Source organism: Carlito syrichta, unplaced genomic scaffold, assembly GCF_000164805.1.
Source record: "Carlito syrichta isolate Samal-C Ts95f unplaced genomic scaffold, Tarsius_syrichta-2.0.1 Scaffold287690, whole genome shotgun sequence".
Taxonomy (NCBI): Eukaryota; Metazoa; Chordata; class Mammalia; order Primates; family Tarsiidae; genus Carlito; species Carlito syrichta.
In genome coordinates, this window is record NW_007231786.1 from 162,703 (window position 1) to 189,374 (window position 26,672).

General features: G+C 37.9%; 1 protein-coding gene across 1 annotated transcript in view; it reads left to right on the forward strand.

The window, feature by feature from the left end:
- The window catches only part of AFM (afamin), a 35,884-nt gene extending 14,913 nt beyond the window's left edge, over positions 1-20,971 (forward strand). The window contains exons 8-15 of the mRNA XM_008052933.1: positions 1,121-1,335; positions 4,640-4,772; positions 7,117-7,214; positions 8,319-8,451; positions 9,204-9,427; positions 18,626-18,758; positions 20,127-20,191; positions 20,934-20,971. Of these exons, the coding sequence (XP_008051124.1) occupies positions 1,121-1,335; positions 4,640-4,772; positions 7,117-7,214; positions 8,319-8,451; positions 9,204-9,427; positions 18,626-18,758; positions 20,127-20,147 (957 nt within the window). The 3' untranslated portion in view covers positions 20,148-20,191; positions 20,934-20,971. The remainder of the gene's footprint in view (positions 1-1,120; positions 1,336-4,639; positions 4,773-7,116; positions 7,215-8,318; positions 8,452-9,203; positions 9,428-18,625; positions 18,759-20,126; positions 20,192-20,933) is intronic.
- The last annotated feature ends 5,701 nt before the right edge of the window (positions 20,972-26,672 follow it).

Below are 26,672 nucleotides of genomic sequence, written 5' to 3' on the forward strand. Positions count from 1 at the left end.
TGCACTCCCAGTTTGGGTGACAGAGTGAGACTCCAACTCAAAAAAAAAAAAAAAAAAAAAAAAGAAAGCACAGGTTAATTCTTATGTAAACACAAATGAACAAACAACATTTAGATATAAGCTGCTAATATGTTCACTGGTCCATGACCTATTAGGAACCGGGCTGCCCAGCAGGAGGTGAGCAGTGGTAAGCAGGGAAGCTTCATCTGTATTTACAGCTGCTCCCCATTGCTCACATTATCACCTGAGCTCTGCCATCTGTCAGATCAGAGGTGGTATTAGAGTCTCACAGGAGCAAGAACCCTGTTGTGAACTGCGCATGCAAGGGGTCTTGGTTGCATGCTCCTTATGAACATTTAATGCCTGAAGATCTGAGGTGTAGCTGAAGTAGCAATGCTAGCACTGGGGAGTGACTGCAAATACAGGTTAACATTAGCAGTGAGGTCTGACTGCACATCCTCCAGCCCCCAGATCCGTGGAAAAACTGGTCTTCCACTAAACTGATTCCTGATGCCCAAAAAAGGTTGGGGACTGCTGAATATATCAGAAGAGTAGGAGTAAAGTATTTAAAAGATTAATACTTGTCTGGGCTTGGTGGCTCAGTCTGTAATCCCAGCACTTTGGAAGGCCGAGGTGAGTGAATTGCCCGAGTCTGAGTATTCGAGACCAACCCGAGCAACTTGGCGAGACCTCGTCTCTACAATAAATAAAAAATTAACTGGTCGTGGCAGTGTGGACCTGTAGAACTGGCTACTTGGAAGGCTGAGACAGAAGGATCACCAAAGCCCAGCGGGTTGATGCTGGGGTGGCTGTGAGTAACTCCAACTAAAAAAAAAAAAGATTAATAACTTAGCAACAAATATGAATTTATAATACAGTTTATTTTCATAATTATATTATCTTAACTCCTGAGAAGTAAAGTTAGCATTAATATAAAATTTCATATATATTAAATGAATACAAAATTTAGATAAATATTAATTATCAAATTAACTGATTAAGTAATTCTGTATGTTAGTATTCATGACTTGTTTTGCATGTTGACATTCCATTGTGAAAGAAAACCTAGCCCTGAAGAAACTTTAAAAATAAAATAATTTCTCATTCTTATTTGGTACAGAACAAGTTTATGAGCCATCTTTGTTCAAAACCAGTTTCCAACTCCAGCAAAATCAAAGAGTGTTGTGAAAAGAAACCTCTAGAGCGCGATGAATGCATAATGAACACAAGTAAAGAGGATAGAACAAAGGATTTATCTCTAAGAGAAGCAAAATTTACTGACAGCAAAAATGTGTGTCAAGAACGAGATACTGACCCAGACAACTTCTTTACTGAGTAATATAACTCTTCATTAAAATTTACAAGAAAAACAGAGAGAAACTTTTAAGATATGACCTATGTTAACCAAGTTAGATAGAAAAATATGGAACCATTTATTTCACTGGGTTTCATATAATTTCTAAAAATCATGGCTATAGACTATAGTGTTTTCACATAATTTTAAGAAAAAGCAACTGTGTTGTTAAAGTGCTGGCTAGCATTTATTGAGTACTTGATATATACCAGGCACTGGGCTAAATACTTTATGCAGATGATCTATTTCAGTACTCATACTCATCACGTAAAATAAGTACACTCTCTCCCAGTTTTTCAGATGAGTAAACTGAGGTACAATGAAGCGACTTGTTCAAGATTCACAGCTAAACAATGATAGAGTAAGGTTTGATCTCAGGAGGCCTAGCCTGAAGAGTTATAGGCTTCCTTCACTTATGAGTGTACTTTGCCACCCCACACTGTTTAAGGGGAGACTTGTGGATGTGGAACCACAAGGACTAGATTTGAGTCCTGGTTGTGTCATTGAGTCAAACAGACCTTTCTGTGCTTTGTTATGTTGCATCTAAAATTTGTGTGAGAATATTTATTCACTTAAAGTTTATGGGTAATGAAATATAATCTGCTGGGCTCGGTGGCTCAGCCTGTAATCCTGTGCTTTGGGAGGCTGAGGTAAGTGGATTACCTTAGCCCGTGGGTTCGAGATCCGCCTGGGCAACTTGGCAAGAATTCATCTCTACAATTAAAAAAAAAAAAAAAAAAAATAGCCGGGCGTGGTAGCGCGCGCCTGTAGTTCCACCTACTTGGAAGACTGAGGTGGAAGGATCACCGGAGCCCAGCAGTTCGAGGCTGTGGTGGCCGGGAGCGGCCACTGCACTCCAGTCTGGGCGACAGAGTGAGACTCCAACTAAAAAAAAAAAAGAAAAAAGAAAAAAAAAAAGAAATATAATCTAGGGACTTGATTGGGTTTTACATCCAGGAAGCCTTCATTCATAGGTAGTGTAAAGTGAGAAGAGACAGACCTATAAATAAGTGCAAAAAATGTTCTTTTATTTCTGCTAGTACTATGTTGTAGGGATTGTGAGGGGCAGAAGAAGAAGTGGTCGATGGTACATGAGGACCCTGAAATGGCTTGACAGGGAGGTGGTACTTGAAGCAACTCCAGTAATCTAGATAGAGGACAGAGCATAGATGAAGGCATAAAACCATTTGGTATATGTATGACTGTGCATTTGTAGCAAGAGGCCAGGATAGTGAGAGGTAGGTGGGGCCAGAATACACAGGTGTGCTAGCAATGGGGTACCAGTGAATGGTTTTTCACTGAAGAATAAGGAAGGACAAAATCACTTTTATTTTTTAGAACTTTCATCTGGAATAAATCCCAGGTTAGAGTTTAGATGTCCTGGTGGGTAATTTTCCCACTCAATGAGATGAGAAATATGAGTGAAAAAGCAGGTTTGGTGGAAGGATAGTATGTTCAGGTCTGAGCACATTGGCTTTAAGGTGCTGGTAGAGTAACTAATTGGAATGATCAGGAGATAATTCTAGATGTGAACCTGGGGATCTGGAAGAAAGTCTGGCTTAAAGATACAGGATCTAATAACAATTAATGTTTATGGACTACTTACTATATTTAAAGTATTTCATATCTCCTAACCATTAAATTTTTAAGATAGCCCTCTGAGATGGTAATACCTTCATGATCCTTATTTTGAAGATGACACAACAGGTACAGAGAGTAACTTGTAACTTGTCTTAAAGTCACACAGCTAATATGGGGTACAGCCAGGATTCAAATGCAAGTGGTGCAGTTCCAGACTCCTAGTCCTATAACCACTGTGCTATATAACTTCTCATGAGTTGCAGATATTACAAAAAATTAAATTATACAAAATGATAGATAGTACTTGACACATGTGTTCAATAAATGGAAGGCATTGTTATCGTCATCATCATTACCATTACAACACAGATGGTGTCTGAAGCATGGAGAGACATGGTAGAGTCATAGTAAACATGCTGGTTCAGAATGGAGTCCTAAGGTACAGTCTTTCTGGATGGGGACATATGAGGCAAGACTTCAATGGATACCCCAGCCTACAGTAGGCTTTCAGGAGTTTTTGTCTGTAGCATTTTGAAGTGCGTTTAGGTGTGTTTTTTCCTCCGGGAAGAAGTCCACGGTTGATGTCAAATATGAAGAGGAGCCCTGATTTTCTGAAGGTTAAGTACCATGGCCCCAGGGTATGGGGCTATATCCCTCAAATGAACTAGGAAGGCAGATGGCAAGTTGGAGAGATTGTCTCAGGAAAGGCAAGATTAATCAAGAGGGTAAAAGACTGGGAAAAAAAAGGGAGGAGAAAGAAAGGAGTTGCCTGGTCATGAAAAACTTAGGAGATACTGCTTTCACAAAACATGGAAGATCTTAAATTATTGTGAATGAATAGATGAGATTATCTTATGAAGAAGACTGTAAATAGCTCAGCTGAGGTATTTTTCTCTTGAGAAGAGAGTCAGTTTGGTATAAAAATGAATTGACTTAGGATCAAACTTTATGTCTTCCATTAATAACAGGGTGCTCAACCAGCCTGTGTCTTAGGTTCCTCAGTCGTAAAATAGTACTAATCTTGAGGACGAAGTGAAACCTAATGAGAAGGGGTTTATTGACCGGGAAGTTATCTCTATCGCTTATGCCCAGAGCTTGCTCCAGTGTCTAGCACCTACTAAGGCCTTAATAAATGTTAGCCTTGTTCCTTCTCTTTTTTGCTTCTTCTCAAATCACACCTACCTATGTCCTTCAAGCTTTTAACTGAGCGGATGGAAACCACTGCCAGTGATTTAGGACAGAAGGGGTAAACATTCCCACATTTGGTAAGAAACAGGATGGAATAATGGGCAAAGGCTGTCCCTCACCTCTTCACTCACAGCGCTGGGAGTGAAGTCATATTTCCAGCATCCCAGGTTGAAATCTGAATGCATTTTCCAACAAAATTAGACTCAATAAGTATTTTCTAAAGTACTTGGGGCCCAGTGCATTATGATTAAACATTCTAATAATTAACTCTAAATAACTCCAGTAATTTTATTCCCCCAAGCAAAACATTGTTAGTCTAAAATGTACTGTAGAAAAAAACTTATGTGAAATGATCTTCTACAGTCAAAATGTCTTCTGAAATCACTCTCTGATCACTCTCTAAGGAGAAACTTAGCATTTGAAAGTAGAGTCAGTATTAGAAGACCAGATTAGAAGACATTTGGGGTTGTGCTCTTTCTCTACGTTTTAATATACAAAATATTCTACACATCACAGGTTTACTTATGAATACTCAAGGAGACATTCAGACCTGTCTATACCACAACTTTTAAGAATTACTAATGTATACAAGGATCTTCTGCAAAATTGCTGCAAAACAGAAAACCCTCCAGATTGTTACCGTCATGCGGTAGGTTTCATCATTGTAGGTTCAGAAAATTTTAAAAAATAACAGGAAAAAAAACACTTAAAAAATTAACGTAAAAGTTTTACTCCAGTGTAGGGGTGGAAAATGTGATTGACCGATCTACGTCTGCTTCAAATTCAGTGTAAGATATCACTGGAAAGGCCAATTTCATCAATTTGGCATATGTATAATGTTTTTGACTACTAATCTGGTGTGTTGATTAAAAAAACTCTTCCCACTAAATATTTACATTTTTATTTACATACTCTGTATTTTATTGAGTTATATTGGATTTTTTATTATTGTAAGAGTAATAAATGATTATTGTAAATGACAAGGAAAGTATCAAAAGTTACCAAAAAAAAACCCTTTCTGATTCTACCACCAAGAAATAGTTATAATTAACATTTAAAAAATCTTTTCCATACATGTATGCATATATGTGTGTGTGTGTGTTTAAACATATGACCATCATAATTCTCAGAAACTTTTTGGGCCTGTTTTATATTTGGTATCATAGAAAACTTTCTGTTTGTTGTTGTTATAAATGTGCTCCATTAGTTTCCTGTTATTACCACAAACTATGTGGCTTACAACAGTGAAAATGCATTTTCTGACAGGAGGCTAGAGGTCTGAAATGAGTCTTGGAGGTGAAGTTCAAGATATCAGAAGGACTGTGTTCCCTCCAGAGGCTCCGGGAGACTATTCCTTGACTCTTCCTGTTGTCAGTAAAGGAAACTCCTTATGTCCTTAAACAGGCTTCAAAATATACTTCTTTTTAATTGATGGCATCCCATCATAAAGTAATTTATTTAACTGCTCTCCTACTGTGTGTCAGACATTTGAATGTTTATTTAAGTTGTTCTGTAAGTGACCCTGAGATGAGTATCTCATTCCATTTATCTTTATTAATACAGATGACTATTATCTTAGGAGAGATTAACAGAAGATACATTATTGGGTGAAAATGTGTGGACTTAAAAAAAATTTGACACAAACTGCCAAGTTACCTTCCAGAAAGTTTTTGCCAGTGTTTAATTCCACAACAGTGCTTGAAAATGCTCATTTCAACTTCATTTTTACCAATATTGCACATGGAAATTAACTTTGCTAGATTTGTATGCAATAACAGTGCCTATGATATAAACAACATTTATTTGATTTTTAAACAATGTTAAACTTTTCCCATATGATTCTAGCTATTACATTTATAACTCTTCTATGATAATTTGTTCATTTTCCCACTGAAATTAGTGTTTTTCACGTCAATTCATATGTATTCCTTATATATTGTAGAAATTGACATTTTTGGTTTCCCATTCCTTATATGCTACTTTTGCTTTATTTAAACACTTTATTCTGAAGTTTGGCGCAGTGGCTCATGCCTGTAATCCCAGCATTTTGAGAAGCTGAGGCAGGAAGATTGCTTGAGCCTAGGAACTCAAGACCAGCCTGGGCAACACAGCAAGATGTCGTTACTACAAAAAAATCAAAAAATAAGCTGGGCATGGTGGTGGGCGCCTGTAGTCCCAGATACTTGGAGGCTGAAGTGAAAAGATTGCTTGAGCCCAGGAGTTGCAAGTAGTGAGCCATGACTGTGCCACTGCTCTCCATATTTTCTTCTGCTTGCTATAAAAATCAGTTTATGCCCATTCGACTTTGAGCAATGGTGTCTGAAGACCTTCATTCCTACTCTGTCACTGCACCTAAGAAAGCTGTTTGTTTCCCATTTTTAAATAAACATAGTGCAAAAAAAATTCCCTTTTTACATGGAAATACAATTTGTCCCACAGCATCCATCCATTGGTTTTTAGTTCTCTCTCTGGTGGCCACTTAGTAGATGTCTAATTTTATGCTATATGAGACAAAGTCCATCAGATAGTTAAAGACAGCTATTGAAGGTTTTCAGTTCCAAATCCAAATAATGAAAAATAAATAAAATAAAGACAACCATGATACAAACCATTATGCAGCAATACTTACGAGCTGGGTTATTCTGGGCAGGTCACTTAATTTCACAAGACAAGTTTCCTTAAAAATGGAGCTAACAACTCTGGCTATTTCAAAGAGAGAATTGAATGTGATTATTGTCAATGCAAGATTTAAATTCCACTTTGTAAATTGAAAGGCTCTAAAAAATGAACAAAATGATAGTGGACTTTCAAATTTAACAAAAATTTCTATAACTGACAAAATTCAAATTATTGCACACATATACAAAAATATGAAAAAAAATAGGAAGAGTTTGAAAATATTATATAAATAAAAAAACTATTTGACAAGTTGATATCAAGCTTATGATTAAATTTTCAATAAAATGTTTGTAACCATGATTGTTCTTTTTCAGGAAGACAAATTCAATGAGACAACCGAGAAAAGCCTCAAGATGGTACAACAAGAATGTAAACGTTTCCGGAATCTAGGGAAAGATGGCTTGAAATATCAGTAGGTTGTTTGTTCAAGTCGGCTAACCCTTGTTATCAGGATAAAATAAAGAACCACTCAAAGTGTTAAAAAGTTAGCTCAGGTCATTCAGTTATGGCCAATTCTTAAACTCTGGGAAAAGAAATTTTAAAAATAGCCAAGAATACACATTGAGGTGTCACATTAATCTTTTACTGGAAATGAGACTAGAAATGAAAGAAACAGGTTTCTGGACAAATTGATTCTCTAATGCCTTAGTTTCTTTTTGAACTTGGTTTTCTCACACCTAACCCAACAATCCTGGATCTGTCCCATCTGAAAGTGGACAGAGCAAATTTCAAGTTGTTACAGTTTCTTCGGGAAGAGATGGTTTGCCGAGGATTTTAGCTCATCTTAACTGAACTTACAGAAATAGCTTTGGGTTTGCTTAACACTTCAATATTTACTTTTTTAGTTCTCTTATAAGCATTCATGAATAATATTAAGGTTTTCTTAATTGTGCTAACATATTATTTGTTGAAACTAAACATCTTCAAACAAATCAAAATGCAATTTAAAAGTTTGATTTTGAGCAGTCCCCTTGGGTCCCCTCCCACTGTGGGAGCTTTCCTGTCCTCTTAATAATTCCAGCTTTATATGTTAAAAAAAAAAGATTTGATTTTAGTGTTTGTACAATTAATTGTTAGGTGAGCTTTCAAACTCAGTTCATTAAAGATCTTAGTTTCCCTCATCTCAGATTGTCCTTTCTCAACATGTATCTATTACATTCTCCCTTTAAAATATTTACCAACTATGCAAAGGATTTCAAGCAGGATTTTATATATTAGCCGAGGTATTTGCCATCAAGGAGCTCCTAAACTTACAGATAAGACAGGACAGGCAAATTTAAGAGTTTCTGTGATAACCATGGAATTTGAAAGGAAGCTAAGATAGATCCAGGAAGCTGGGTGCAGGAGAAAACAGAGTAAAGAGATATTTCTCTACAATTTTATAAGATAGCGGAGGTTCCTATTGCACTTAATGTCAGTTGTTTCTAGCCTTGAAGGTTCTAGGTTTCAGTACTTATGCAAGGGGAAATGGATAACCTGCTTTTGTTCAGAACCAATCAGACAAATGTTCTTCCAGCTACCTAATGAGTCTCACAAAGATAGCCCCCCAACTATCCACTGAAGAACTGATGTTTCTTGCCAAGAGAATGGTGATGGCTTTGACTACCTGCTGCACACAAAGTGGAGAGTTTGCTTGTGTTGATAATTTGGTGAGCATGGTCTGAATTCCTAACTATTCTTTTAAAAAGGGATATTTGCATACATTGATTTATAGTGATTATCTGCCTTCCTCTCTTTATTGTCTTCAACAATGCCATGCAAGGAATGTCAAGTTTTTCTTTTGGCCCGTTTTGTGAAAACATTAAGAAGTAAAAGAGAATGTCGTAAATATTTTGGGGAATGTTCTCTAAATTATCTTTCTTATTTATATTAGAAGTGATTTGTTAGAGAAAATAATTTAGAATCACAATATCATTTCAAAATGCTATAGGAAACTTTATAGTTTAATGTTACAAGTTTTCCCTCTTTCCCTAAGGGGGAAAGTTCAACAAGAAAATTGCTTTTTCTAGCAATCGGGCGTTGAGTGTTCTCTTTAGGGTTGGGATGGGGGGCATCTTGGGGGACCTCCAAGGAAAAGAATAAACCCAAGGACCACAGTGTTAAATCATCACTTTTAATTGGTTATTTTCAGCTCTCTGCTGACAATCAAAAGTTTGTGTATGTTACTGAGAAGTTCACCTGTAGGCATCTAAATTGCTATGATGTGGATTTTGGTTATAATGCCATTAGGACCCCAGCGTCTACTTTTCTTTGTACATAGTGATATGTTATGAGTGCGTGTGTTTTCCTGAGTAAGGTTAACAGTGAGCTTCAAACAGTCTAGCTATTCATTTAACCATATTTTTCAAAAGTTGGTTCAAGTTTTAAAATCATATTTGAATTGTGACTCTCATTGGCACAGGTGGATTCAGCTCTTGGAGAACTATGTGGGGTAAATTTAAATCGAACTATCAACCCTGCTGTGGACCGCTGTTGCAGAACAAACTTTGCCTTCAGAACGCCCTGCTTTAAGGATTTGAAAACTGATAAAACATACGTGCCTCCACCCACCAGTCAAGATTTATTTACCTTTCACACTGACCTGTGTCAGGCCCAGAATGAAGAGCTTCAGAGAAAGAAAGACAGGTACAATCTCTCCCATTCCTCTTTTTCCTCCGCCTAAAGACAACATCATGTATTCGTGAAGTTTGTTGTAATAAATATGGGTTTTTGGTATCATGATCCCGTTCCTTCCACCACACTGTCTGCTCTCTTCTTTTTCTCCAGAGAGACACCAGTGCATATTTCTTGCCATTGTTTATAACTAAAAACCTAGCCTGTCTTTTCCTTTGAAAGAGGATCCAGTAGACTATGATTTGGAAAGACGAGTTAGAGCAGCCAGCAAAAAGGCTTATAGGTAGGTTCCTAATGACCTGGAATTTTTTGAGAGAATGCCCTGAGAAGCCTGCTTAATGTTTAAAGAAGAGAGACCCAAAGGGATAGGGATTTTACTTTTATTCTCTCAGGCAATGCTTTAAATGCCAAGAAATAAGACCTGTTTTTTTAGTTTAGACAGTACCTGTAGCAAGTGTAGTGGAAAGAGCATTCAGCTACTGAACAAGAGGGATTGGAGGTTGCTTTGGATGTGAATTTTCCAGAAAGATCAAGTGTAGTCATGTATTCTATAATACTGCACATAATAAAGACCTAATATATGTTTTCATTTTTAATAGAATAATACTCTTTTTTTTTTTTGAGTCGGGGTCCCACTCTGTTGCCCGGGCTGGAATGCAGTGACATGTTCCTGGCAAACCCCAGTTTTGACCTGCTGGGCTCCGGCAATCCTTCCATCCCAGCCTTCCAAGTAGCTGGAACCACAGGTGCACGCTACCACACCCAGTTCATTTTTGATTTATTGTAGATACGAGGTCTCCCCATGTTGCCCAGGCTGGTCTCAAACCTGTGAGCTCAGACAATCCTCTCGCCTCAGCCTCCCAAAGTGCTGGGATTACAGGCTTGAGCCACCATGCCCAGCTGAATAATTCTTTTATTTTTTTATTTTTCTTTTATTTTTTTTTGAGTTGGAGTCTCACTCTGGCGCCCAGACTGGAGTGCAGTGGCTGCTCCCGGCCACCGCAGCCTCGACCTGCTGGGCTCCTGTGATCCTTCCGCCTCAGCCTTCAAAGTAGCTGGAACTACAGGCATGCGCTACCACGCCCGGCTGATTTAATTCTTTTATTATGTGCAATAATCATAGTGTAATACACCCTCATATTTTCTAGCCCATCCTATTCTAATCTGGTCTATTTTAATTCTTTTAACTATCTTTTTTTCATTTTAAAAGCAAAAGTGAGAAAACACAAAATGTTGTTAGTTCTTAAATGTGAGGGATGGGCATACAGGACTTAATATATTATTCTCTCTACTTTTGTGCAGGAAAAATTTTATTACTTAAAAAGTTTATTCTAAAAATGTACTTTTGAAACCCACCAGTGGATTGGATTGCACTAGCTTCTTGAAAATCACTGAAATTCTAGAAGTTACTAGAAATTAAGGAAATTACTATTGTTTATGACAGTTGTTACACTTAGTTGTAATAGCTTCTTCCTTTTTAATTGCCTCTTTGGCATCATTTTAAAATTAATATATAACAATTGCACATTTTTGGAGTAGATGTGATATTTTGATATCTGTGTACAATGTGTAATGATAAAATCTGGGAATTGGAATATCCGTCACCTCAAATGTTTATTCGTGTGTGTGTGTGTGTGTGTGTGTGTGTGTGTGTGTGTGTGTGTGTGTGTGTGTATTGGAAACATTGTAGTTCTAGCTATTTTGAAATGTGCAATACATTATTTTTTGCTATCATTTCCTTTCTGTACTATCAAATACTAAAAATTATTTTTTCTATCCAACTGTATTTTTGAACCCCTTAACAAACTTCTCTTCATCCCTCCTTCCCCTTTGTACACACTTTTTTTTTAAAGATGTGGGGTGCAATTCAGGCTTAAGTATACAAGTAGACATTGTACAGGTAAAGTTTGGGCCTCCCTTTGGTCTCATTTTGCCTGGTTTGAGACCAGGTACCCTTACTGATGTTGTGTCCCCCCCACCATGCTGGCAGTATCCCACTACTACCAATCCCTTTTTTATAGTATTATGGTAAATATTCAGGGTCCGCTTATGAGTGAGAACATGTGGTACTCTGTTCTTTGTTTCTGTGATAGATGACTGAGTATGATAGACTCTAAATCCATCCAAGTTGCTGAAAAGTCCATAATTTTGTCCTTCTTTATGGCTGCACAATATTTCATTGTGCATATGTACCATATTTTTAAAAAAATTCGGCCCAGTTTCAAAGGGCAATGCAATTGGTTCCATGTTTTTGCTATTGTGAATAGTGCTTCAGTAAATATGTGTATGTAGGTTATTATTTTTGCTGAATGATTTGAGTTCCTCTGGCTATATTTCCATTAGGGGGAGTGCTGGGCCATATGGAAGGTCAATGTCTAGTTCTTTAAGAAGCCACCACACTGTTTGACAAAGAGATTGCATTCTCATCAGCAGTGTAGAAACGCTCGTTTTTCTCCACATCCTTGCCAGCATCTGTTGTTTGCTTTTATTAATGATGGTCATTCTTACTGGGTTTAGGTGGCATCCCAATATGGTTTGATTTGCAGTTCTCTGATGATTAGTAAGGTTAAGCACCTTTTCATGTGTCTGTTGACTCCACATATATCTTTTGAGAAGTGTCTGTTCATGTCTTTTGCCCACTTTTTAAAAAACTTAATTTTTTTAATTTTAAAGATGTGGGGTACAATTCAGGGTTAGGTATACAAATGTTCATTCTGCAAGCACCCTTGTTGACAGAGTATGCCCTCCTCTCCCAAGCAGATTGCCACTACTGCCAATCCCGCTTCCCTGCTTTCCTACCGGCAGTTTCCTGCTACTACCAATTCTTTTCTTATAGTATTTTGGTAATTGTTCAAGGTACACTTATGAATGAACACATGTGATACTCAGTTCTTTATTTCTGTGAAAGATCACTCAATATTATAGACTCTAGGTTCATCCAGGCTGCTGTGAAGTTCATGATTTTGTTCTTTATGGCTGTGTCATATTCCATCGTGTATATGTACCACATTTGTTTTATCCAGTTCTCTTTTGATGGGCAGCATGGTTGGTTTCATATTCCTGCTACTGTGAACAACACTGTGATAAACATCCATGTGCAGGTATCTTTTTTACAGAGTGATTTGAGTTCTTCCGGGTATATTCCCAGTAGGAGGATTGCAGGGTCATATGGAGGGTTGATTTTTTTGATCTTCTAGGAATCGCCACACTGTTTTCCACAGAAGCTGTATTAGTTAACAACCCCACCAACAGTGTAGAAGTGTTCCCATTTCACTACATCCTCTCAAGCATCTGTTGGTTTTTCAGTATTGATGATAACCATCCTGACTGGAGTTAGGTGGTATCTCAGTGTAGTTTTAATTTGCATTTCTTTAATGACTAGTGAGGCTGAGCATTTTTTCATGTATCTGTTGATTGCTCATATGTCTTCTTTTGAGAATTGTCTATTCGTATTTTTTGCCCACTTTGTAATGGGGCTTTGGTCTTTTCTTTTTGGCACGTTTGAGTTCCCTGTAGATCCTGGATGTTAGGCCTTTGTCAGAGATACAGTTGGCAAATATTTTTCTCAGTCTGTGGGCTGTCTCCTTGCTCTCTTGATGGTTTCTTTGGCTTTGCAGAAGCTTGTCTGTTTGATGAGGTCCCACTAGTCTATCTTATCTCTTATGGTGTGGGCACTTGGTGTTTAGATAAAAAATTGGTTGTCAGGGTGTCTCCTGCATTTTCTAAGGTTCTTATAGTTTGAGGTTTTACATTTAGGTCTTTGATTCATTTAGAGTTGATTTTTGTATATGGTGATAGGTAGGAGTCTAGTTTAATCTTCTGCATGTGATCAGCCAGTTTCCCTGACACCATTTACTGAATATGTTCTCCTCTCCTCAGTGGTTGGTGGCGGAGGCTTTGTCAAAGATGAGTTGGTTAAGAAATTGAGGTTTTTCTTCTGGAATCTCTATCCTGTTCCATTGGTCTATATGTCTGCTCTTGTACCGATACCAGGCTGTTTTGATTATTGTAGCTTTATAATAAAGTTTAAAGTCTGGGAGTGTGATACCTCCCGCTTTGTTCTTTTGTTGAGGATTATTTTGGCGATTTGTGGTCATTTATATTTCCATATGAATTTCTGTATTGTCATTTACAAGTCTGAGAAGAATGCTGCTAGTAATTAAATGGGTATTGCGTTAAATCTGTAGATTGCCTTGGGTAGGATGGGCATCTTAACAATGTTGGTTTTCCGTTCCATGAACATGGAATAATTTTCCATTTGTTTGCATCATCTTTGATTTCTTTGAGCGGTGTTTTGTAGTTTTCTTTGTAATGGTCTTTCACATCTCTGGTTAGGAAGATGCCAAGGTATTTGACTTTTTTTTCTGGCTACTGTGAATGGGATTGTGCTTTTTATTTGGGTTTATGTTCATTTATTATTGTTGTTTGTCCTCTTATTAATGGGACTGTTTGTTTTCTTCTTTTGGCACATTTGAGTTCTTTGTAGATTCTGGATGTTAGGCCTTCTAGATATACAATTGGCAAATATTTTTTCCCATTCTGTGGGCTGTCTCCTAGTTCTTTGGATGGTTTCTTTTGCTTTGTAGAAACTTTACAGTTTGATGAGGTCCCACTTGTCTGTCTTATCTCTCATGGCACGGGCACTTGTGGTTTTGATCAGGAATAGGTTGCTAGTTCCAATTTCTATAAGGGTGTCTTCTGCATTTTCTAAGGTTCTTGTGGTCTGAGGTTTTATATTTAGGCCTTTGATCCATTTAGAGCTGATTTTAGTGGATGGTGTTAGATAGGTGTCCTATTTCAATTTTCTGTATGTGATCAGTCAGTTTCCCAGCACCATTTACTGAATAGGTTCTCCTCTCCCCAGTGATTGTTGGTGGAGGCTTTGTCAGAGATGAGTTGGTTGAGAAATTGAAGATTTGCTTCCAGAATTTCTATTCTTTTCCATTGGTCTATATCCCTATTGTGCCAATACCAGGCTGTTTTGATTATTGTAGCCTTATAGTAAAGCTTGAAATCTGAAAGTATAATGCCTCCCACTTTATTTCTTTCACTGAGGATTGTTTTGGCTATTCTTGGTTGTTTATGTTTCCATATGAATTTCTGTATTGCCATTTCCAGGTCTGAGAAGAATGACGTTAGTAATTTAATGGGTATTGAGTTGAATCTGTAGATTGCCTCTGGTGTAATGAACTTCTTAACAATGTTGATTTTTCCAATCCATGAGCATGGAATATTTTTCCATTTGTTTGAATCTTCTTGGATTTTTTTGTGTGCAGTATTTTGTAATTCTCTTTGTAAAGGTCTTTCACTTCTCTGGTTAGGAAGATGTCAAGGTATTTCATTTTTTATGTGGCTATTTTGAATGGGACTGTGTTTTTCATTTGGTTCTCTGCTTGGTGTTGGTATATAAGAAAGCAACCACCTTTTGAACATTTATTTTGTGCCCTGAGACTTTGTTGAAGTCCTTTATCATTGAAAGCAGGTTTTTGGCAGATACTCTGGTTTTTGAGGCATAGAATCATATTGTTAGCAAAGAGGGATAACTTAACTTGCTCTTTTTCTATGTGTAAACCCCTAATTTCCTTCTGTTATCTAATTACTCTAGCAAGGACTTCCAACACAGTGTTGGACAAAAGGGGTGGGAGTGGGCAACCTTGTCTTTTTCTGATTTTCAGGGGAAATAGTTGCAGTTTCTGTCCATTTTGCAATATGGTGGATGTGGGTTTCTTGTGGTACGTTCCTTCTATGCCCAGGTGTTTGAGGGTTTTCATTAAGAAGAGATGCTGGGTTTTATCAAAAGCTTTTTCTGCATCAAATGATATAATCATGTGGCTCTTGTTTTTACATCTGTTGATATATTTAATTATATTTATGGTCTTGTGTATGTTGAACCAACTCTGTATCCTAGGCATAAAGTCTACTTGGTCATGGTGGATGAATTTTGAGATGTGTTGTTGGATCTGGTTTACTAGAATCTTGTTTAGAATTTTTGTATCTATGTTTATTAGGGATATTGACCTATAGTTCTCTTTTTTGTTGGATCTTTACACAGTTTCAGGATCAGTGTGATGTTAGCTTCATAAAATGATTTGAGGAGAATTCCATATTTCTCAATTGCCTGGAATACTTTCAATAGATTTGGTATCTTCTCCTTCTTGGTTGTTTAGTAGAACTCCGCTGGAAAGCTGTCTGGTGCAGGTTTTTTCTTTTTTTAGGTGGATTTCTTAGGATGGAGTCTATTTCTTGGGTTGTTGTTGGTCTATTTGTGTCTCAATGTCTTCTTGTTTCAAACTTGGGAGGTTGTGTGATTTCAGAAAGTCCTCCATTTCATTTAGGTTATCAAGTTTGTTTCCAGATAGGTGTGCAATCTCTGATCATCTTTTGTATTTCTTTGGGGTCAGTTGTGACTTGATATTTTGCATTTATGGTTGTGTTTATTTGGACTTTTTTCTTGGTCATTCTGGCTAGGGTTCCATCAGTCTTCCTTATTTTTTCAAATAACCACTTTTTTGCTTTGTTGATTTTATTCTATGATATTTTTGTCTTCTAATGTCCCATATTTGGGCTTTTACTTTGGTGATCTGGATTCTTCTGCTAAAGTTAGTGTTTTGGTGGTCTTGTCTTTCCAGCCCTCTTCGGTGATTTGTTAGGGTGCTAGCTTGTGATCTTTCCATTTTCTTGATGTGTGTTCGTAGAGATATAAATTCCCCTCTTAGAACTGTTTTCATAGTATCCCAGAGGTTTTGGTAGAATGTTTCTTCATTTTCATTTGTTTCCAGAAAATTTTAAATTTCTGTTCTGATTTCTATATCAACCCAGTTGTCATTCAACATCATGGTGTTTAGTGTTCATGTCTTTGTAGGTTTTGGGGAAATTTTGTTGGTGTTGACATATTTTTTCCTCTGGTCTCGAAGGTACATGGCAGTATTTTGATCTTATGAAATTTGTTTATGCTTGATTTACGGCTGAGGATGTGATAAATCTTGGAGTACATTCTGTGTGATGATGAGTAGAATGTATAATCTGTGGTTTGGGGGTGGAGTATTCTGTAGGTCTCTATTAAGTCCATTTGGTCAAGCATCAAGTTGAGGTTCTGGATTTATTTATTTATATTTTGGCTCAATGATCTGTCTAGGGTTGTTAGTCAAGTATTTAATTCCCCAGCTATAATAGTGTTAGAATCAATATCTTTTTAAAGTTTAATTAATAATTGCTTTATACATGCTGGTGCTCCTGTTGGGGGCACAATTGATTAGAATGGATATTTCTTGTTGGCAGATCAAACCTTCTTATCATTATGTAGTATCATTCTGTACTTTTTAAATTTTTTGATAGCTTAAAGGTTGTTTGGTCCAATATTAAGATTACAACTCCTGTCTTCTTTTGTGATCCATTGACCTGGAAACTTGTTTTCAGCCCTCCACTTTTGAGTCTGTGTGCATCCCTTGTTGTGTGATGAATTTCCTGGATGTAGCAAATTATTGGGTCATGGTTTTTTATCCATGTGATTCTGTGTCTTTTAGTTCATTCACATTCAGGCTGATTATTGAAACGTGATTGTTTATCCCTGTCATGAGGTTCCTAAAAGTTTTTTCTGTTTGTTTTCTTTTAGCTTTCGGGTTGATGTATGTGTGTGTTTTCAATTTTGCAGTTATATATTCTCTGTTGATTCTGTGTACTTCTGTTCTCTTGGGAAATGTGTGGTCATTCTTTTGTGCTTAATACTCTTTTAAGCATCTCCTGTAGAGCTGGTCTGGAAGCTGCATAATTTCTTAGGTACTGGATGTCTGGGAAGGATTTTAATTTTCTGTCGTTGATGAAGCTGAGCTTGGCTGGGTAAGAAATTCTTGGTTGAATTTGTTTATCTTTGAGGACTTTGAATATTGGACTCCAGTCCCTTCTAGCTTGTAGTGTTTCTGCCAATAGGTCTGTTGCTATTCTGATTGGTTTTCCCCGGAATGTAGTCTGACCTTTCTCTATTACTGCCTTAGGATTTTTTCTTTTGTGCCTACTTTGTGTAGGTGAATTGCCATGTGTCTAGGGGTTGGTCTTCTCATTTGATGTCTTGCGTGGTTTCTCTGTATCTCTTATGTTTGGATGGTCACATCTCTGGTGAGATGCAAAAAGTTTTCTTGGATAACCTCCTGGAATACTTGCTCCATGGTGCTCTCTCATTTCCTTTCTTATTCTGGCATACCAATCAAGCATCCATCCATTTCCTAATCCCTGTTGTATTCTGTTGGTGATTTCCATTGTTTGGGCTCTGAGGTCTGATTTTTCAGGCATTTTCTCTTTGTTACACTGGGAATTACCTGTGTTCTTCTATTGATTTTCCCTCATTTGTGACAGATCTCTTTCTTTCCTCTTTAGTTCCGTTATTCAGTGGTAGTAGGAGAGGCTTTCCCTTCTGATGTTTTCTCAGCCCTCTATTCTTCCCTGATCAGGTCTCTGAATTTGTTCTATTTTGAAACAGGATTGTGAGTGAGAAGCTTTGCTGTTTCTTATAGTTTTGAGATTTGAGTAAGGTGGAGGATGGAGTTAGGATTCAGAAACTACCTGCAAATAACAATGTCCACTGATAGTGGTATAGTTTCCCTGAGACCCACTCCCTATTACCAACACTCTATATGATGATGCTGTGTGTGTGTGTGTGTGTGTACACCCTGAGTCCATTCACACTTTTTTTTTGAGTTGGAGTCTCACTCTGTCGCCCAGACTGGTGTGCAGTGGCCGCTCCTGGCCACCGCAGCCTCACCCTGCTGGGCTCCAGCGATCCTTCTGCCTCAGCCTTCCTAGTAGCCAGAATTACAGGCATGTGCTACCACACCCGGCTGATTTTTTGATTTATTGTAGAGATGAGGTCTTGCTGCCCAGATGGGTCTCGAACCTGCGGGCTCAGGCAATCCACTCACCTCAGCCTCCCAAAGGTGCAGGATTACAGGCTGAACCACTGAGCCCAGCTCCATTCACACTTTTTATATCATGTTTGTCTGCAATGACATAACTCTCCTAAAGAATGTGACTGTGGAAGCCATTCTTTAAGTTTAGCAGGAAAGTCCCAGGATATCCCTTCAAAAGTGATAACTCCTCTAACTCTTCACATCCACCTAAGATGAGATCCTGAGACTCATGATTCTGTAATAAGCATTTTTGAGAAGAGGAGCTCAGAAAGAAATCATTAATTAATTCTATTTGGCATATTTGGGCCAGGTTTCTTGTCAACCTAGTGAAGCGGAAGCCTGGACTGACAGATGAGAAGCTGCTGACTTTGTTTACAAATGTCACTCTTGTGGTGGAGAAGTGCTGCAAAGCTGAGGGCCCTGAGGCCTGCTTTAATGAAGAGGTATCATGTTTCTTTTCTTCTGAAAACCAACTGGTATTTCTGCTCAAATAAAATTAAACAGAACACTACAGGATCCTGATTTCTCCTGGTTGGACCCTGTTTCCTCCACATGGGACCCTGCTTCCTCCCCTGGGGACCCTGCTTCCTCCCCATGGGACCCTGCTTTTTCCCAGCTGGGCCCTGCTTTCTTCCCATGTGTCCCTGCTCCCCCCCATGCGCCCCTGCTCCCTCCCCCCAATGGGACCCTGTTTCCTCCCTGCAGGACACTGCTTCCTTCCCAGGGGACCATGCTTTCTCCAGGTGGGATCCTGCTTCCTTTCTGGATTGCTAATGAGTTCCGTGTTTGACAGCACAATTGTCATACAATTCATATGCAGTCAGCTCTCTGAAACAGGCTTTGGACCTTCTCCCTGTTATAAGAAAAGCTGTCAGGAAAACTTGGGTTCTAATCCCAGCAGTCTTGGTCATGTAACTTAAAGTGCAATGCAGTTCAGCATCTGTAAATGAAGCTGATAATAATTATTCTTGAATTACACCCCTAGTCCTTACTCTTCTGTTTGGAATCACCCATTTGTTTTGTCACTAAGACAGAGTCAAAGTGACTTGCAAAGGAAATCACAAGCAGCAACAAAGAGAGGGAACCAGAAAGGGTGTTGGAAAGAAGCATTTCACAAGTGCCTGTTCCATGTTCCTGGACCTTGTCCCAATATCTCTGTTGAGAATAATGAGGAAGTCAGTACAGCAAGGGGGAAGAATGGAGAAATGGTTCCTGTGTGTTCTCATTCCAGTGACAGTGGCATCTGTGGCCACTCACTGTGGTGTGAACCCCAGCTATCTGTGACAGTCAGTCCCCATGGACAGCTCTGTGGACGTGTCTTTCCACGTTTCTTTCCCAGAAGGGCCCACTTCTTTCCAAAACTCACAACTCATGCACACCCACAGACACACATGCTCACACATGCCTTCTGCTATAGATGACAGCCCTCTACTTATCTGAGTGAGTGCTTAGTATGTGGGGATTTCTTTTTTTGGGGGGGAGGTATATGCTCTTCAGTTTTTAAATATATACTTTATTTTACTTACAGGGTGTAGCCAATATCTAGCATTTACCTGAGTAAAGCAATATCTAGCCCTTACCTGAGTTCAGACCATGTGAAGGGAGGGATGAATTTATTGGCAATTGTTATAAGGTCTTGGGTGTCTATTTCAAGTTCACTTGGAGAAAGAAGGTTTACTGTCTTCCTGTATGATATAGGAGTGCTTTAAACTGTTTTTAAAATTCAGAGCAACCTGCTTCACTAAATTTAAATACTAGTGTCAAGTTTTTCTTTCTATGTATTTTTAATTTTTTTACTTTCCCCCTCTCAGGGTCCAAAAATTGACAACTGATGTCGTGTTGCTTGAGAAACACAAAGTAAAAAGCACCAAAGGTAATACCTTTTGTTTCGATCAAATGTCAAATGTTTTTGCAGATTATTTGGCCTTCCTATTTTTCTGCCTCTTATGCTTCATTGTCTATTCTCGTTTATCCCACATGCTTTGTAATTAACAGACCTGATGTTGGTCTTATACTGTCTTTCTGAGTATTAACCACTCCTTATGGGGTATTGATGCTTCACTTGTGCTAGCACTTCTCTTACTGTTCAGGGGGTTTTCTGCATAGCCAAGAGGCTGCTATTGCATTCAGCTGTCTGGAACAGAAAGGAAAGACAAATCTCTGAATGTTGACAGAAAAAGAGGGGTAACTCTACAACAGTTTAGGTGGACAGACAACCCTCAATGACCCTTTTCCAATATTCTTTTGAAAATAAATCACTTTATTTAGATATGATTGACACAAAGAACAAAAGTCTTGGCACAGCATTTACATAAAAAGCTGCATATTTGTGATTTCAAAAATAGTTATAAAGGATGTCATCACCCTTGCAATTTATGTAAGTCTCATAACATAAACTTTTGTTTAGAAAAAAATGTTGCATAGACAGAGCAATGATATACAGTATCCTTGAAGAGAGATCTGAACCCCAACAGAGGGTAGATTTAGATCTACAAGAGGCAAAACAGAGTTACCACTAACAATTTGTTAAAATACATGATAATCACCCACATAGTAACATTTCATTTTCTTTTGATTCATAAAATACTGTTTTTCCTTTTCAGTGACGACCAGCTTACAGGTTCCTATCTGTGCTGTGGTGACTTTTATTTCCTGAAAAGTAAAAGGATTCTTCTGTAACCTTTACCTGAAATCATGTAATTGCAGTAAGCAATAAACACAAAATTATAAAGTTATTTCTCAGACTGATGTCATACATCAATCTGACCACAATTAAGTAATCATGATTTATTTATTCCATCCACATTTTTTGCTCCCTGGTTGCATCTGCCCCCTAATTCATGGAAATCAGAACTCTGAAGAGCAGCTGTGGGGACAGAGTGCTCTGGGATCTTGGCCCTGTCACTCCTGGGGAAAAGACAGGGAGTTGAGGACTAGCACCTACTACTATAACTACTGCAACTGCTAACAGTTGACATTTGTTGAATGTTTTCAGGGTACCAAACTTCACTCTAGATACTTTTCAGGCATTATTTCTTTTAATCCTGACAACTTTATGAGTAGGTATCATTTTCATTTCCATTTTACAAACAAGTCTTGAGGAGATTAATTTGTTCATTGTGGTATGGCCAGTAATTGGCAGAATTAAGGTTTGAATCCGTGTCCCCTAATTCTGGAATAATATTCTTAATCACCATACACACCACCTCTTAGGTATGGCCATATTGCCTGCCTTACACAATCTGTTATTCGGAGAGGAGGAAGAGCATCCAAGGCAATAGCAACAAAGACGCTTATTCCTCTCTGTTCCACACCAAGATTCCTGTTATGGCAGAGCTGTGAATGTTTGGTGGGAATGTCAAAGGAAAGGAGAACTCAGGAAGTGAAGATTGCTCATGGGCTTATGGCTTAGCCATCCTGATTGTTCTCTAAATGTTTACGATTTTTAGTGTTTCCATGTCTAACATTGAAGATGATGACCATTTAGTAGATAATACATGCGGATATTCACAAAGTCCTTTTAGTATAATGGTTAGAGCATAGTCTTTGAATATTTATTCAACAAATATTTATTGGAATTCTACTGTGTGTCAGACACCGTGGATACAAATGTAGCAGAAGGACTTGGTTCTCATGTCTTGCTGAGCGGGGAGAGGGACAGTAAGCAGGCAATCACATTTTCATGTCTTGGTCGCAGGAACTCCTGCTCTGGGTGCACGTGGCACAGGTACTCATTCTAAGCTGAAGGTGCAGGGTGCGAAGAGAATGGGGAGCTTCCAATTTCTACTGCCATTAACTTGCTGTAGGGCCTCAGGCAAGTTTCTTACCCTCTATGACTTTCATTTCTTTGTGTAGAATAGACTAATAATCCCCACATCACAAAGGCTTTAGAACAATGAATGAAATTACCATTTAAAGTATGCAACACATTGGCCGACAGATAATAGGTGTTTAATTCATAAAACTTCCTTGTCCTTTAGCCATTTTCTCCAAACAGTCTCATTTACCAATGAATATGACAAAGAAAAAAGTTTTACTTAAACAACAGATAATAGAGTGAACAAAAGGAAGTGAACTAAACACAATTAGTTAATTCAATTTGATACCTAATAGTGGATTCTGCTATGTGTTCAATATCATTTTATTATATTTTAACTTCTTCTTTGATGTCTAATCATTTGAAACATATTTATAATGGTCTTCTCTGTTGATGTTAACATTTTCAATACCATTTTAAGAGAAGTAGATACAGAACTAGGGTCCCAGAAACCTGCTGCCCTCATCAAGACTCTGCTATCCCAGAGGAAAGTGCCATGCAACTCTTTCTCTACTGTCATGCCAGAGTACACACTAATACAAGGAGGGAAGGAGGGAGAGGGATGGTTTATTCAAAAGATGCATTTTGCCTGAAGAAGAGAGGTTTTGGAGTGGGTACAAATCAAACTTTTTCTGTATTACTTGCATGGAATTTGTGCCAATGAATGGAACATACTTGTACTTGATAGAGGAAAAGCTTCCTAACACTAGAGATGCTTGTATTTGTGCCAACCTTCATGGGACTGTAGTGAGTATCAAGACTGCATATACCAGAGCTGTTACCACCTGGGTTTCTGGCAGGATCCAGGTATCCAATTCTGTTCTCTCTAGGGTCCCTTTCAACTCTGGTTTCTCTGACTTAAGCAAGAATTAAGCTTGCTGTGAAAATAATATTTATTAAAAGTCATCGTGTGTCTTGTACCCTTTCCATTTTTTAAAAATCCTCAAAGCAGCTTGAAGAACTTGCTATCTTAAAGGACACCTGTGGTGATGTCTGTGGAGTGATATTACCAAACCCATCCACTTGCCTTTGTTTAACTATGTCCTATTTCTTGTCTTTCCTGTGGTCTAGAATTCCATCATTAGTTACTGATAAGGGTTACAGGACCACGACTTGTTTTAAAATACAGAATTCATAAAATCATAGACTTTGCAGCAAATTGGATGGAATTGGAGACTATCATATTAAGTGGTATGTAACCACCACACCTGGCTAATTTTTGTATTTTTATTTTGTAAAGATGAGAACTCACTATATTGCCTCACGTGGTCTTGAACCCCTGGGCTCAAGCAATCCTCCTGCTTTGGCCTCCCAAGGTACTGGGATTACAGGCATGAGCCCCCATGCCCAGCTGGGACCATAGCTTTCAACACTATCTTTTGGGCGGTATGGCTCTAAAGTCAGACAGACCTGAGTTTTACCTGTAAGTTCATGACCAACGTACATAACTCTGAGTCTTAATTTCTCACTCAAGAAATAATAGTATTGCTATAGACCTGAAAGTCATATAAAGTGCCAGACCCATAGTAGGATCTCAATTAATTAGGTCCCATTCTTTTGGGTTTATTTCTAGTGCTTGTGCTCTGAACAACTCCTCTTTCCAACAACTTGAAAATGTCCCCAGCATTAGAAATAGAGCCCTGATTATTTACTTAATCCATGGTAGCACTTATTTATCTCCTCCTTTAGCACTTTAGAACTTTTGTCATGTTAATGAGCATTCTCAGAAAGTGGGTATTTGCAAAAAGTGTTTATTGATTACTTTATTACAAGGTTTGCATGTTGCAATCTTGAAAAAAAAGTAGGTTAATACAATTGTTTTAAAATACAGCATTCATAAAATCATGGGCTTTGCAGCAAATGGGATGGAGTTAGAGACCATCATACTAAGTAGATTATCACAGAAACAAAGAACTGAATACCGCATGTTCTCACTCGTAAGCACTCTGAACACTAGTCACATTAGTACAAGGGAGGGATCAGCAGTCGCTGGGCACTGCCAGGGGAAAGAGAGAGGATTGAAGGGGGGATGGGGGTCACATGACAACACAAATAGTGCCTGGAACTACCAGGGGGAGTGAGGACAGTTAGAAGCCCAAATTTCACCTGCATGCAGCCTGCTTAGGTAGTTAACTCTTACTTGTACCCCACATCTTTATAATAAAATCAAGTAAAAAATAAAAGAATACAGCATTTATGAATAAATGCAATCCACCGATATTTCTTCACTGTCACAAATTTCCTCAGTTTAATCAGAGTCATAGACTGGAAAAAATATTCAGTAGAATATTTAATTGTAATAGTAATTCCTTGAAAAGAATATAAATAAGTTATTTCTTTCTCCCACATGATAGACCATCTTCCATCAGGGTTCATATAAAACAATGAAGATTATTAAATCCACATCTTTTTTTGTTTTCTTCAGCTATATTGAGTAATCAAATTCTTACAGAAGTTTACTAGATGCAGGAGGGAAATCCTACTTCTAATCTATATGAGTATATCAGGTATAAGGATATGATAAATCAGGCGCAATGACTACTGAAGTGTATTTGGAAAGGCATCTCTTTCTCAGAGGTCATTACTGTCAACAGAATTATTGAAAAGTGAAACAAGATGTAGAAATTGAAGACAATGATACTGATCATCCTGACCCTGTGTAGGCCTGGGCTGATACACATGTTCCTATCTTAGTTTTCGTAGCTATGAGGTCTCTCTAAGTGACCCAACCTGGTCCCAAATTTCTGGACTCAAGCAATCCTCCTGCCTTGCTCTCCCAAAGTTCTAGGATTCCAGGCGTGAGCCACCATACTCAGCCTTCTTGTGCCTCTTTTATAAGGGCACTAATTTCACTCATGATACAATCTCATGAAATAATCACCTCCCTGACGGCACCACCTTCTCAAACCATCACCTTGAGGGTTAGGATTTCAATATAGAAATTCAGATGATTGCAGCAAATAAAATCTCATTTTTTTCCTGCCACACAGCATATTAATAGCCAAAATTATCTGGAGAACTTGAGCCATGCGAGTTCTATTATCAATATTCTTTTATCTGAAATTTGAAATCTCATTCTTTTTGATAGGAATGGGATAAAGACATAACAAAGAATGATGGAGGAAAAGGGTTTGGTGCTGAAACGTAACACTCACATGTTATGTTTGAGCACCAGCATTATGATCGCTCGATGTCTTCGAGAAGCAGCTTCTGAAGTACAAAGCATGGTTAAAGAGAAGTGCAAAAGCCTTAAGTCACATGATTTACCTTCAGAATGGGCTTGCCTGCAAGGGGTGGGGTGAGGGGGGGACACAACATCAATAAGCGTACCTGATCTAAAACCAGGCAAAGTGGGGACCAAAGGGAGGCCCACACTTTTCACCTGTACAATGTCCATTTATATACCTAATCCCGAATTGTATCCCACATCTTTAAAATAAAATAAAATTAAAAACACAAAAACATTGTATAGCTTTACAAAAATATTTTATTTCTTTATACCCTTATTCTAGAAACTTTTTTCTATTTTAAAAATTATTTATTTTTTTACTTTTTAAACTCTTGTTAAAACTAAGATATGAACATGTGTATCAGCCCAGGCCTACACAGGGTCAGGATGATCAGTATCATTGTCTTCAATTTCCACATCTTGTTTCACTGGAAGATCTTCAGGAACCATATAATGCAGGAAGTTCTCATCTCCTATGATAACAATGCCTTCTTCTGGAACACCTCCTGAAGGACTTGCCTGAGACTGTTTTACAGTTAACTTAAAAAAAAAGTAGGAGTCTACTCTAAAGTCCCAAATAAAAGTATAGTATGGTAAATATATAACCAGTACCATAATCATTTATTATCATTAACAAGTATTATGTACTGTACATAACTATAACTATGTTATACTTTTATATAACTGGTAGTATAGTAGGTTTTTAGCACCAGTATCACCACATAAGTAATGTGTTTCACTGTGATGTTATGATGGCTATGCTGTCATTAAATGATAAACATTTTTCAACTTCATTAAAATTTTATAGAACCACCATCATGTAGGCAGTTTGTTGTTGACTGAAATATCGTTATGTAGCACATGTCATATATCTGAATAGACTAAATAAACTTGGAGCAGAAATAAAAAAAAAGAAACAGCATCACCATATATTCTTGAATTCCAAATTATACACCTTTGTGTTTGTCATATTACAGCTACAGTTATGAAATCTCTAGAAGGCATTAATTGCTGTATGGACCCACTGTTGTGACATGCTCACTTGCTATGAAACTGCTGTTTAGCCATGTTGTCCAGAAGAAAATAAGATAGAATGCCTCCAGATAAAGATACAATATTTCTATGCCAACTGTTATTTAGGGTCTCATAACAAGGTGTGTGTTGTGGACCAGCAGCAAATGCTTCATCTGGCAGCTTGTTAGCAATGCAGAATCTGAAGCTCTTCCCCAGAACTACTAAGTAGACTACGTCTTCACAAGATTCCCAGGCAATTCCTCTAGGCATTAAAATGTGAGGAGCATACTCTAGGAT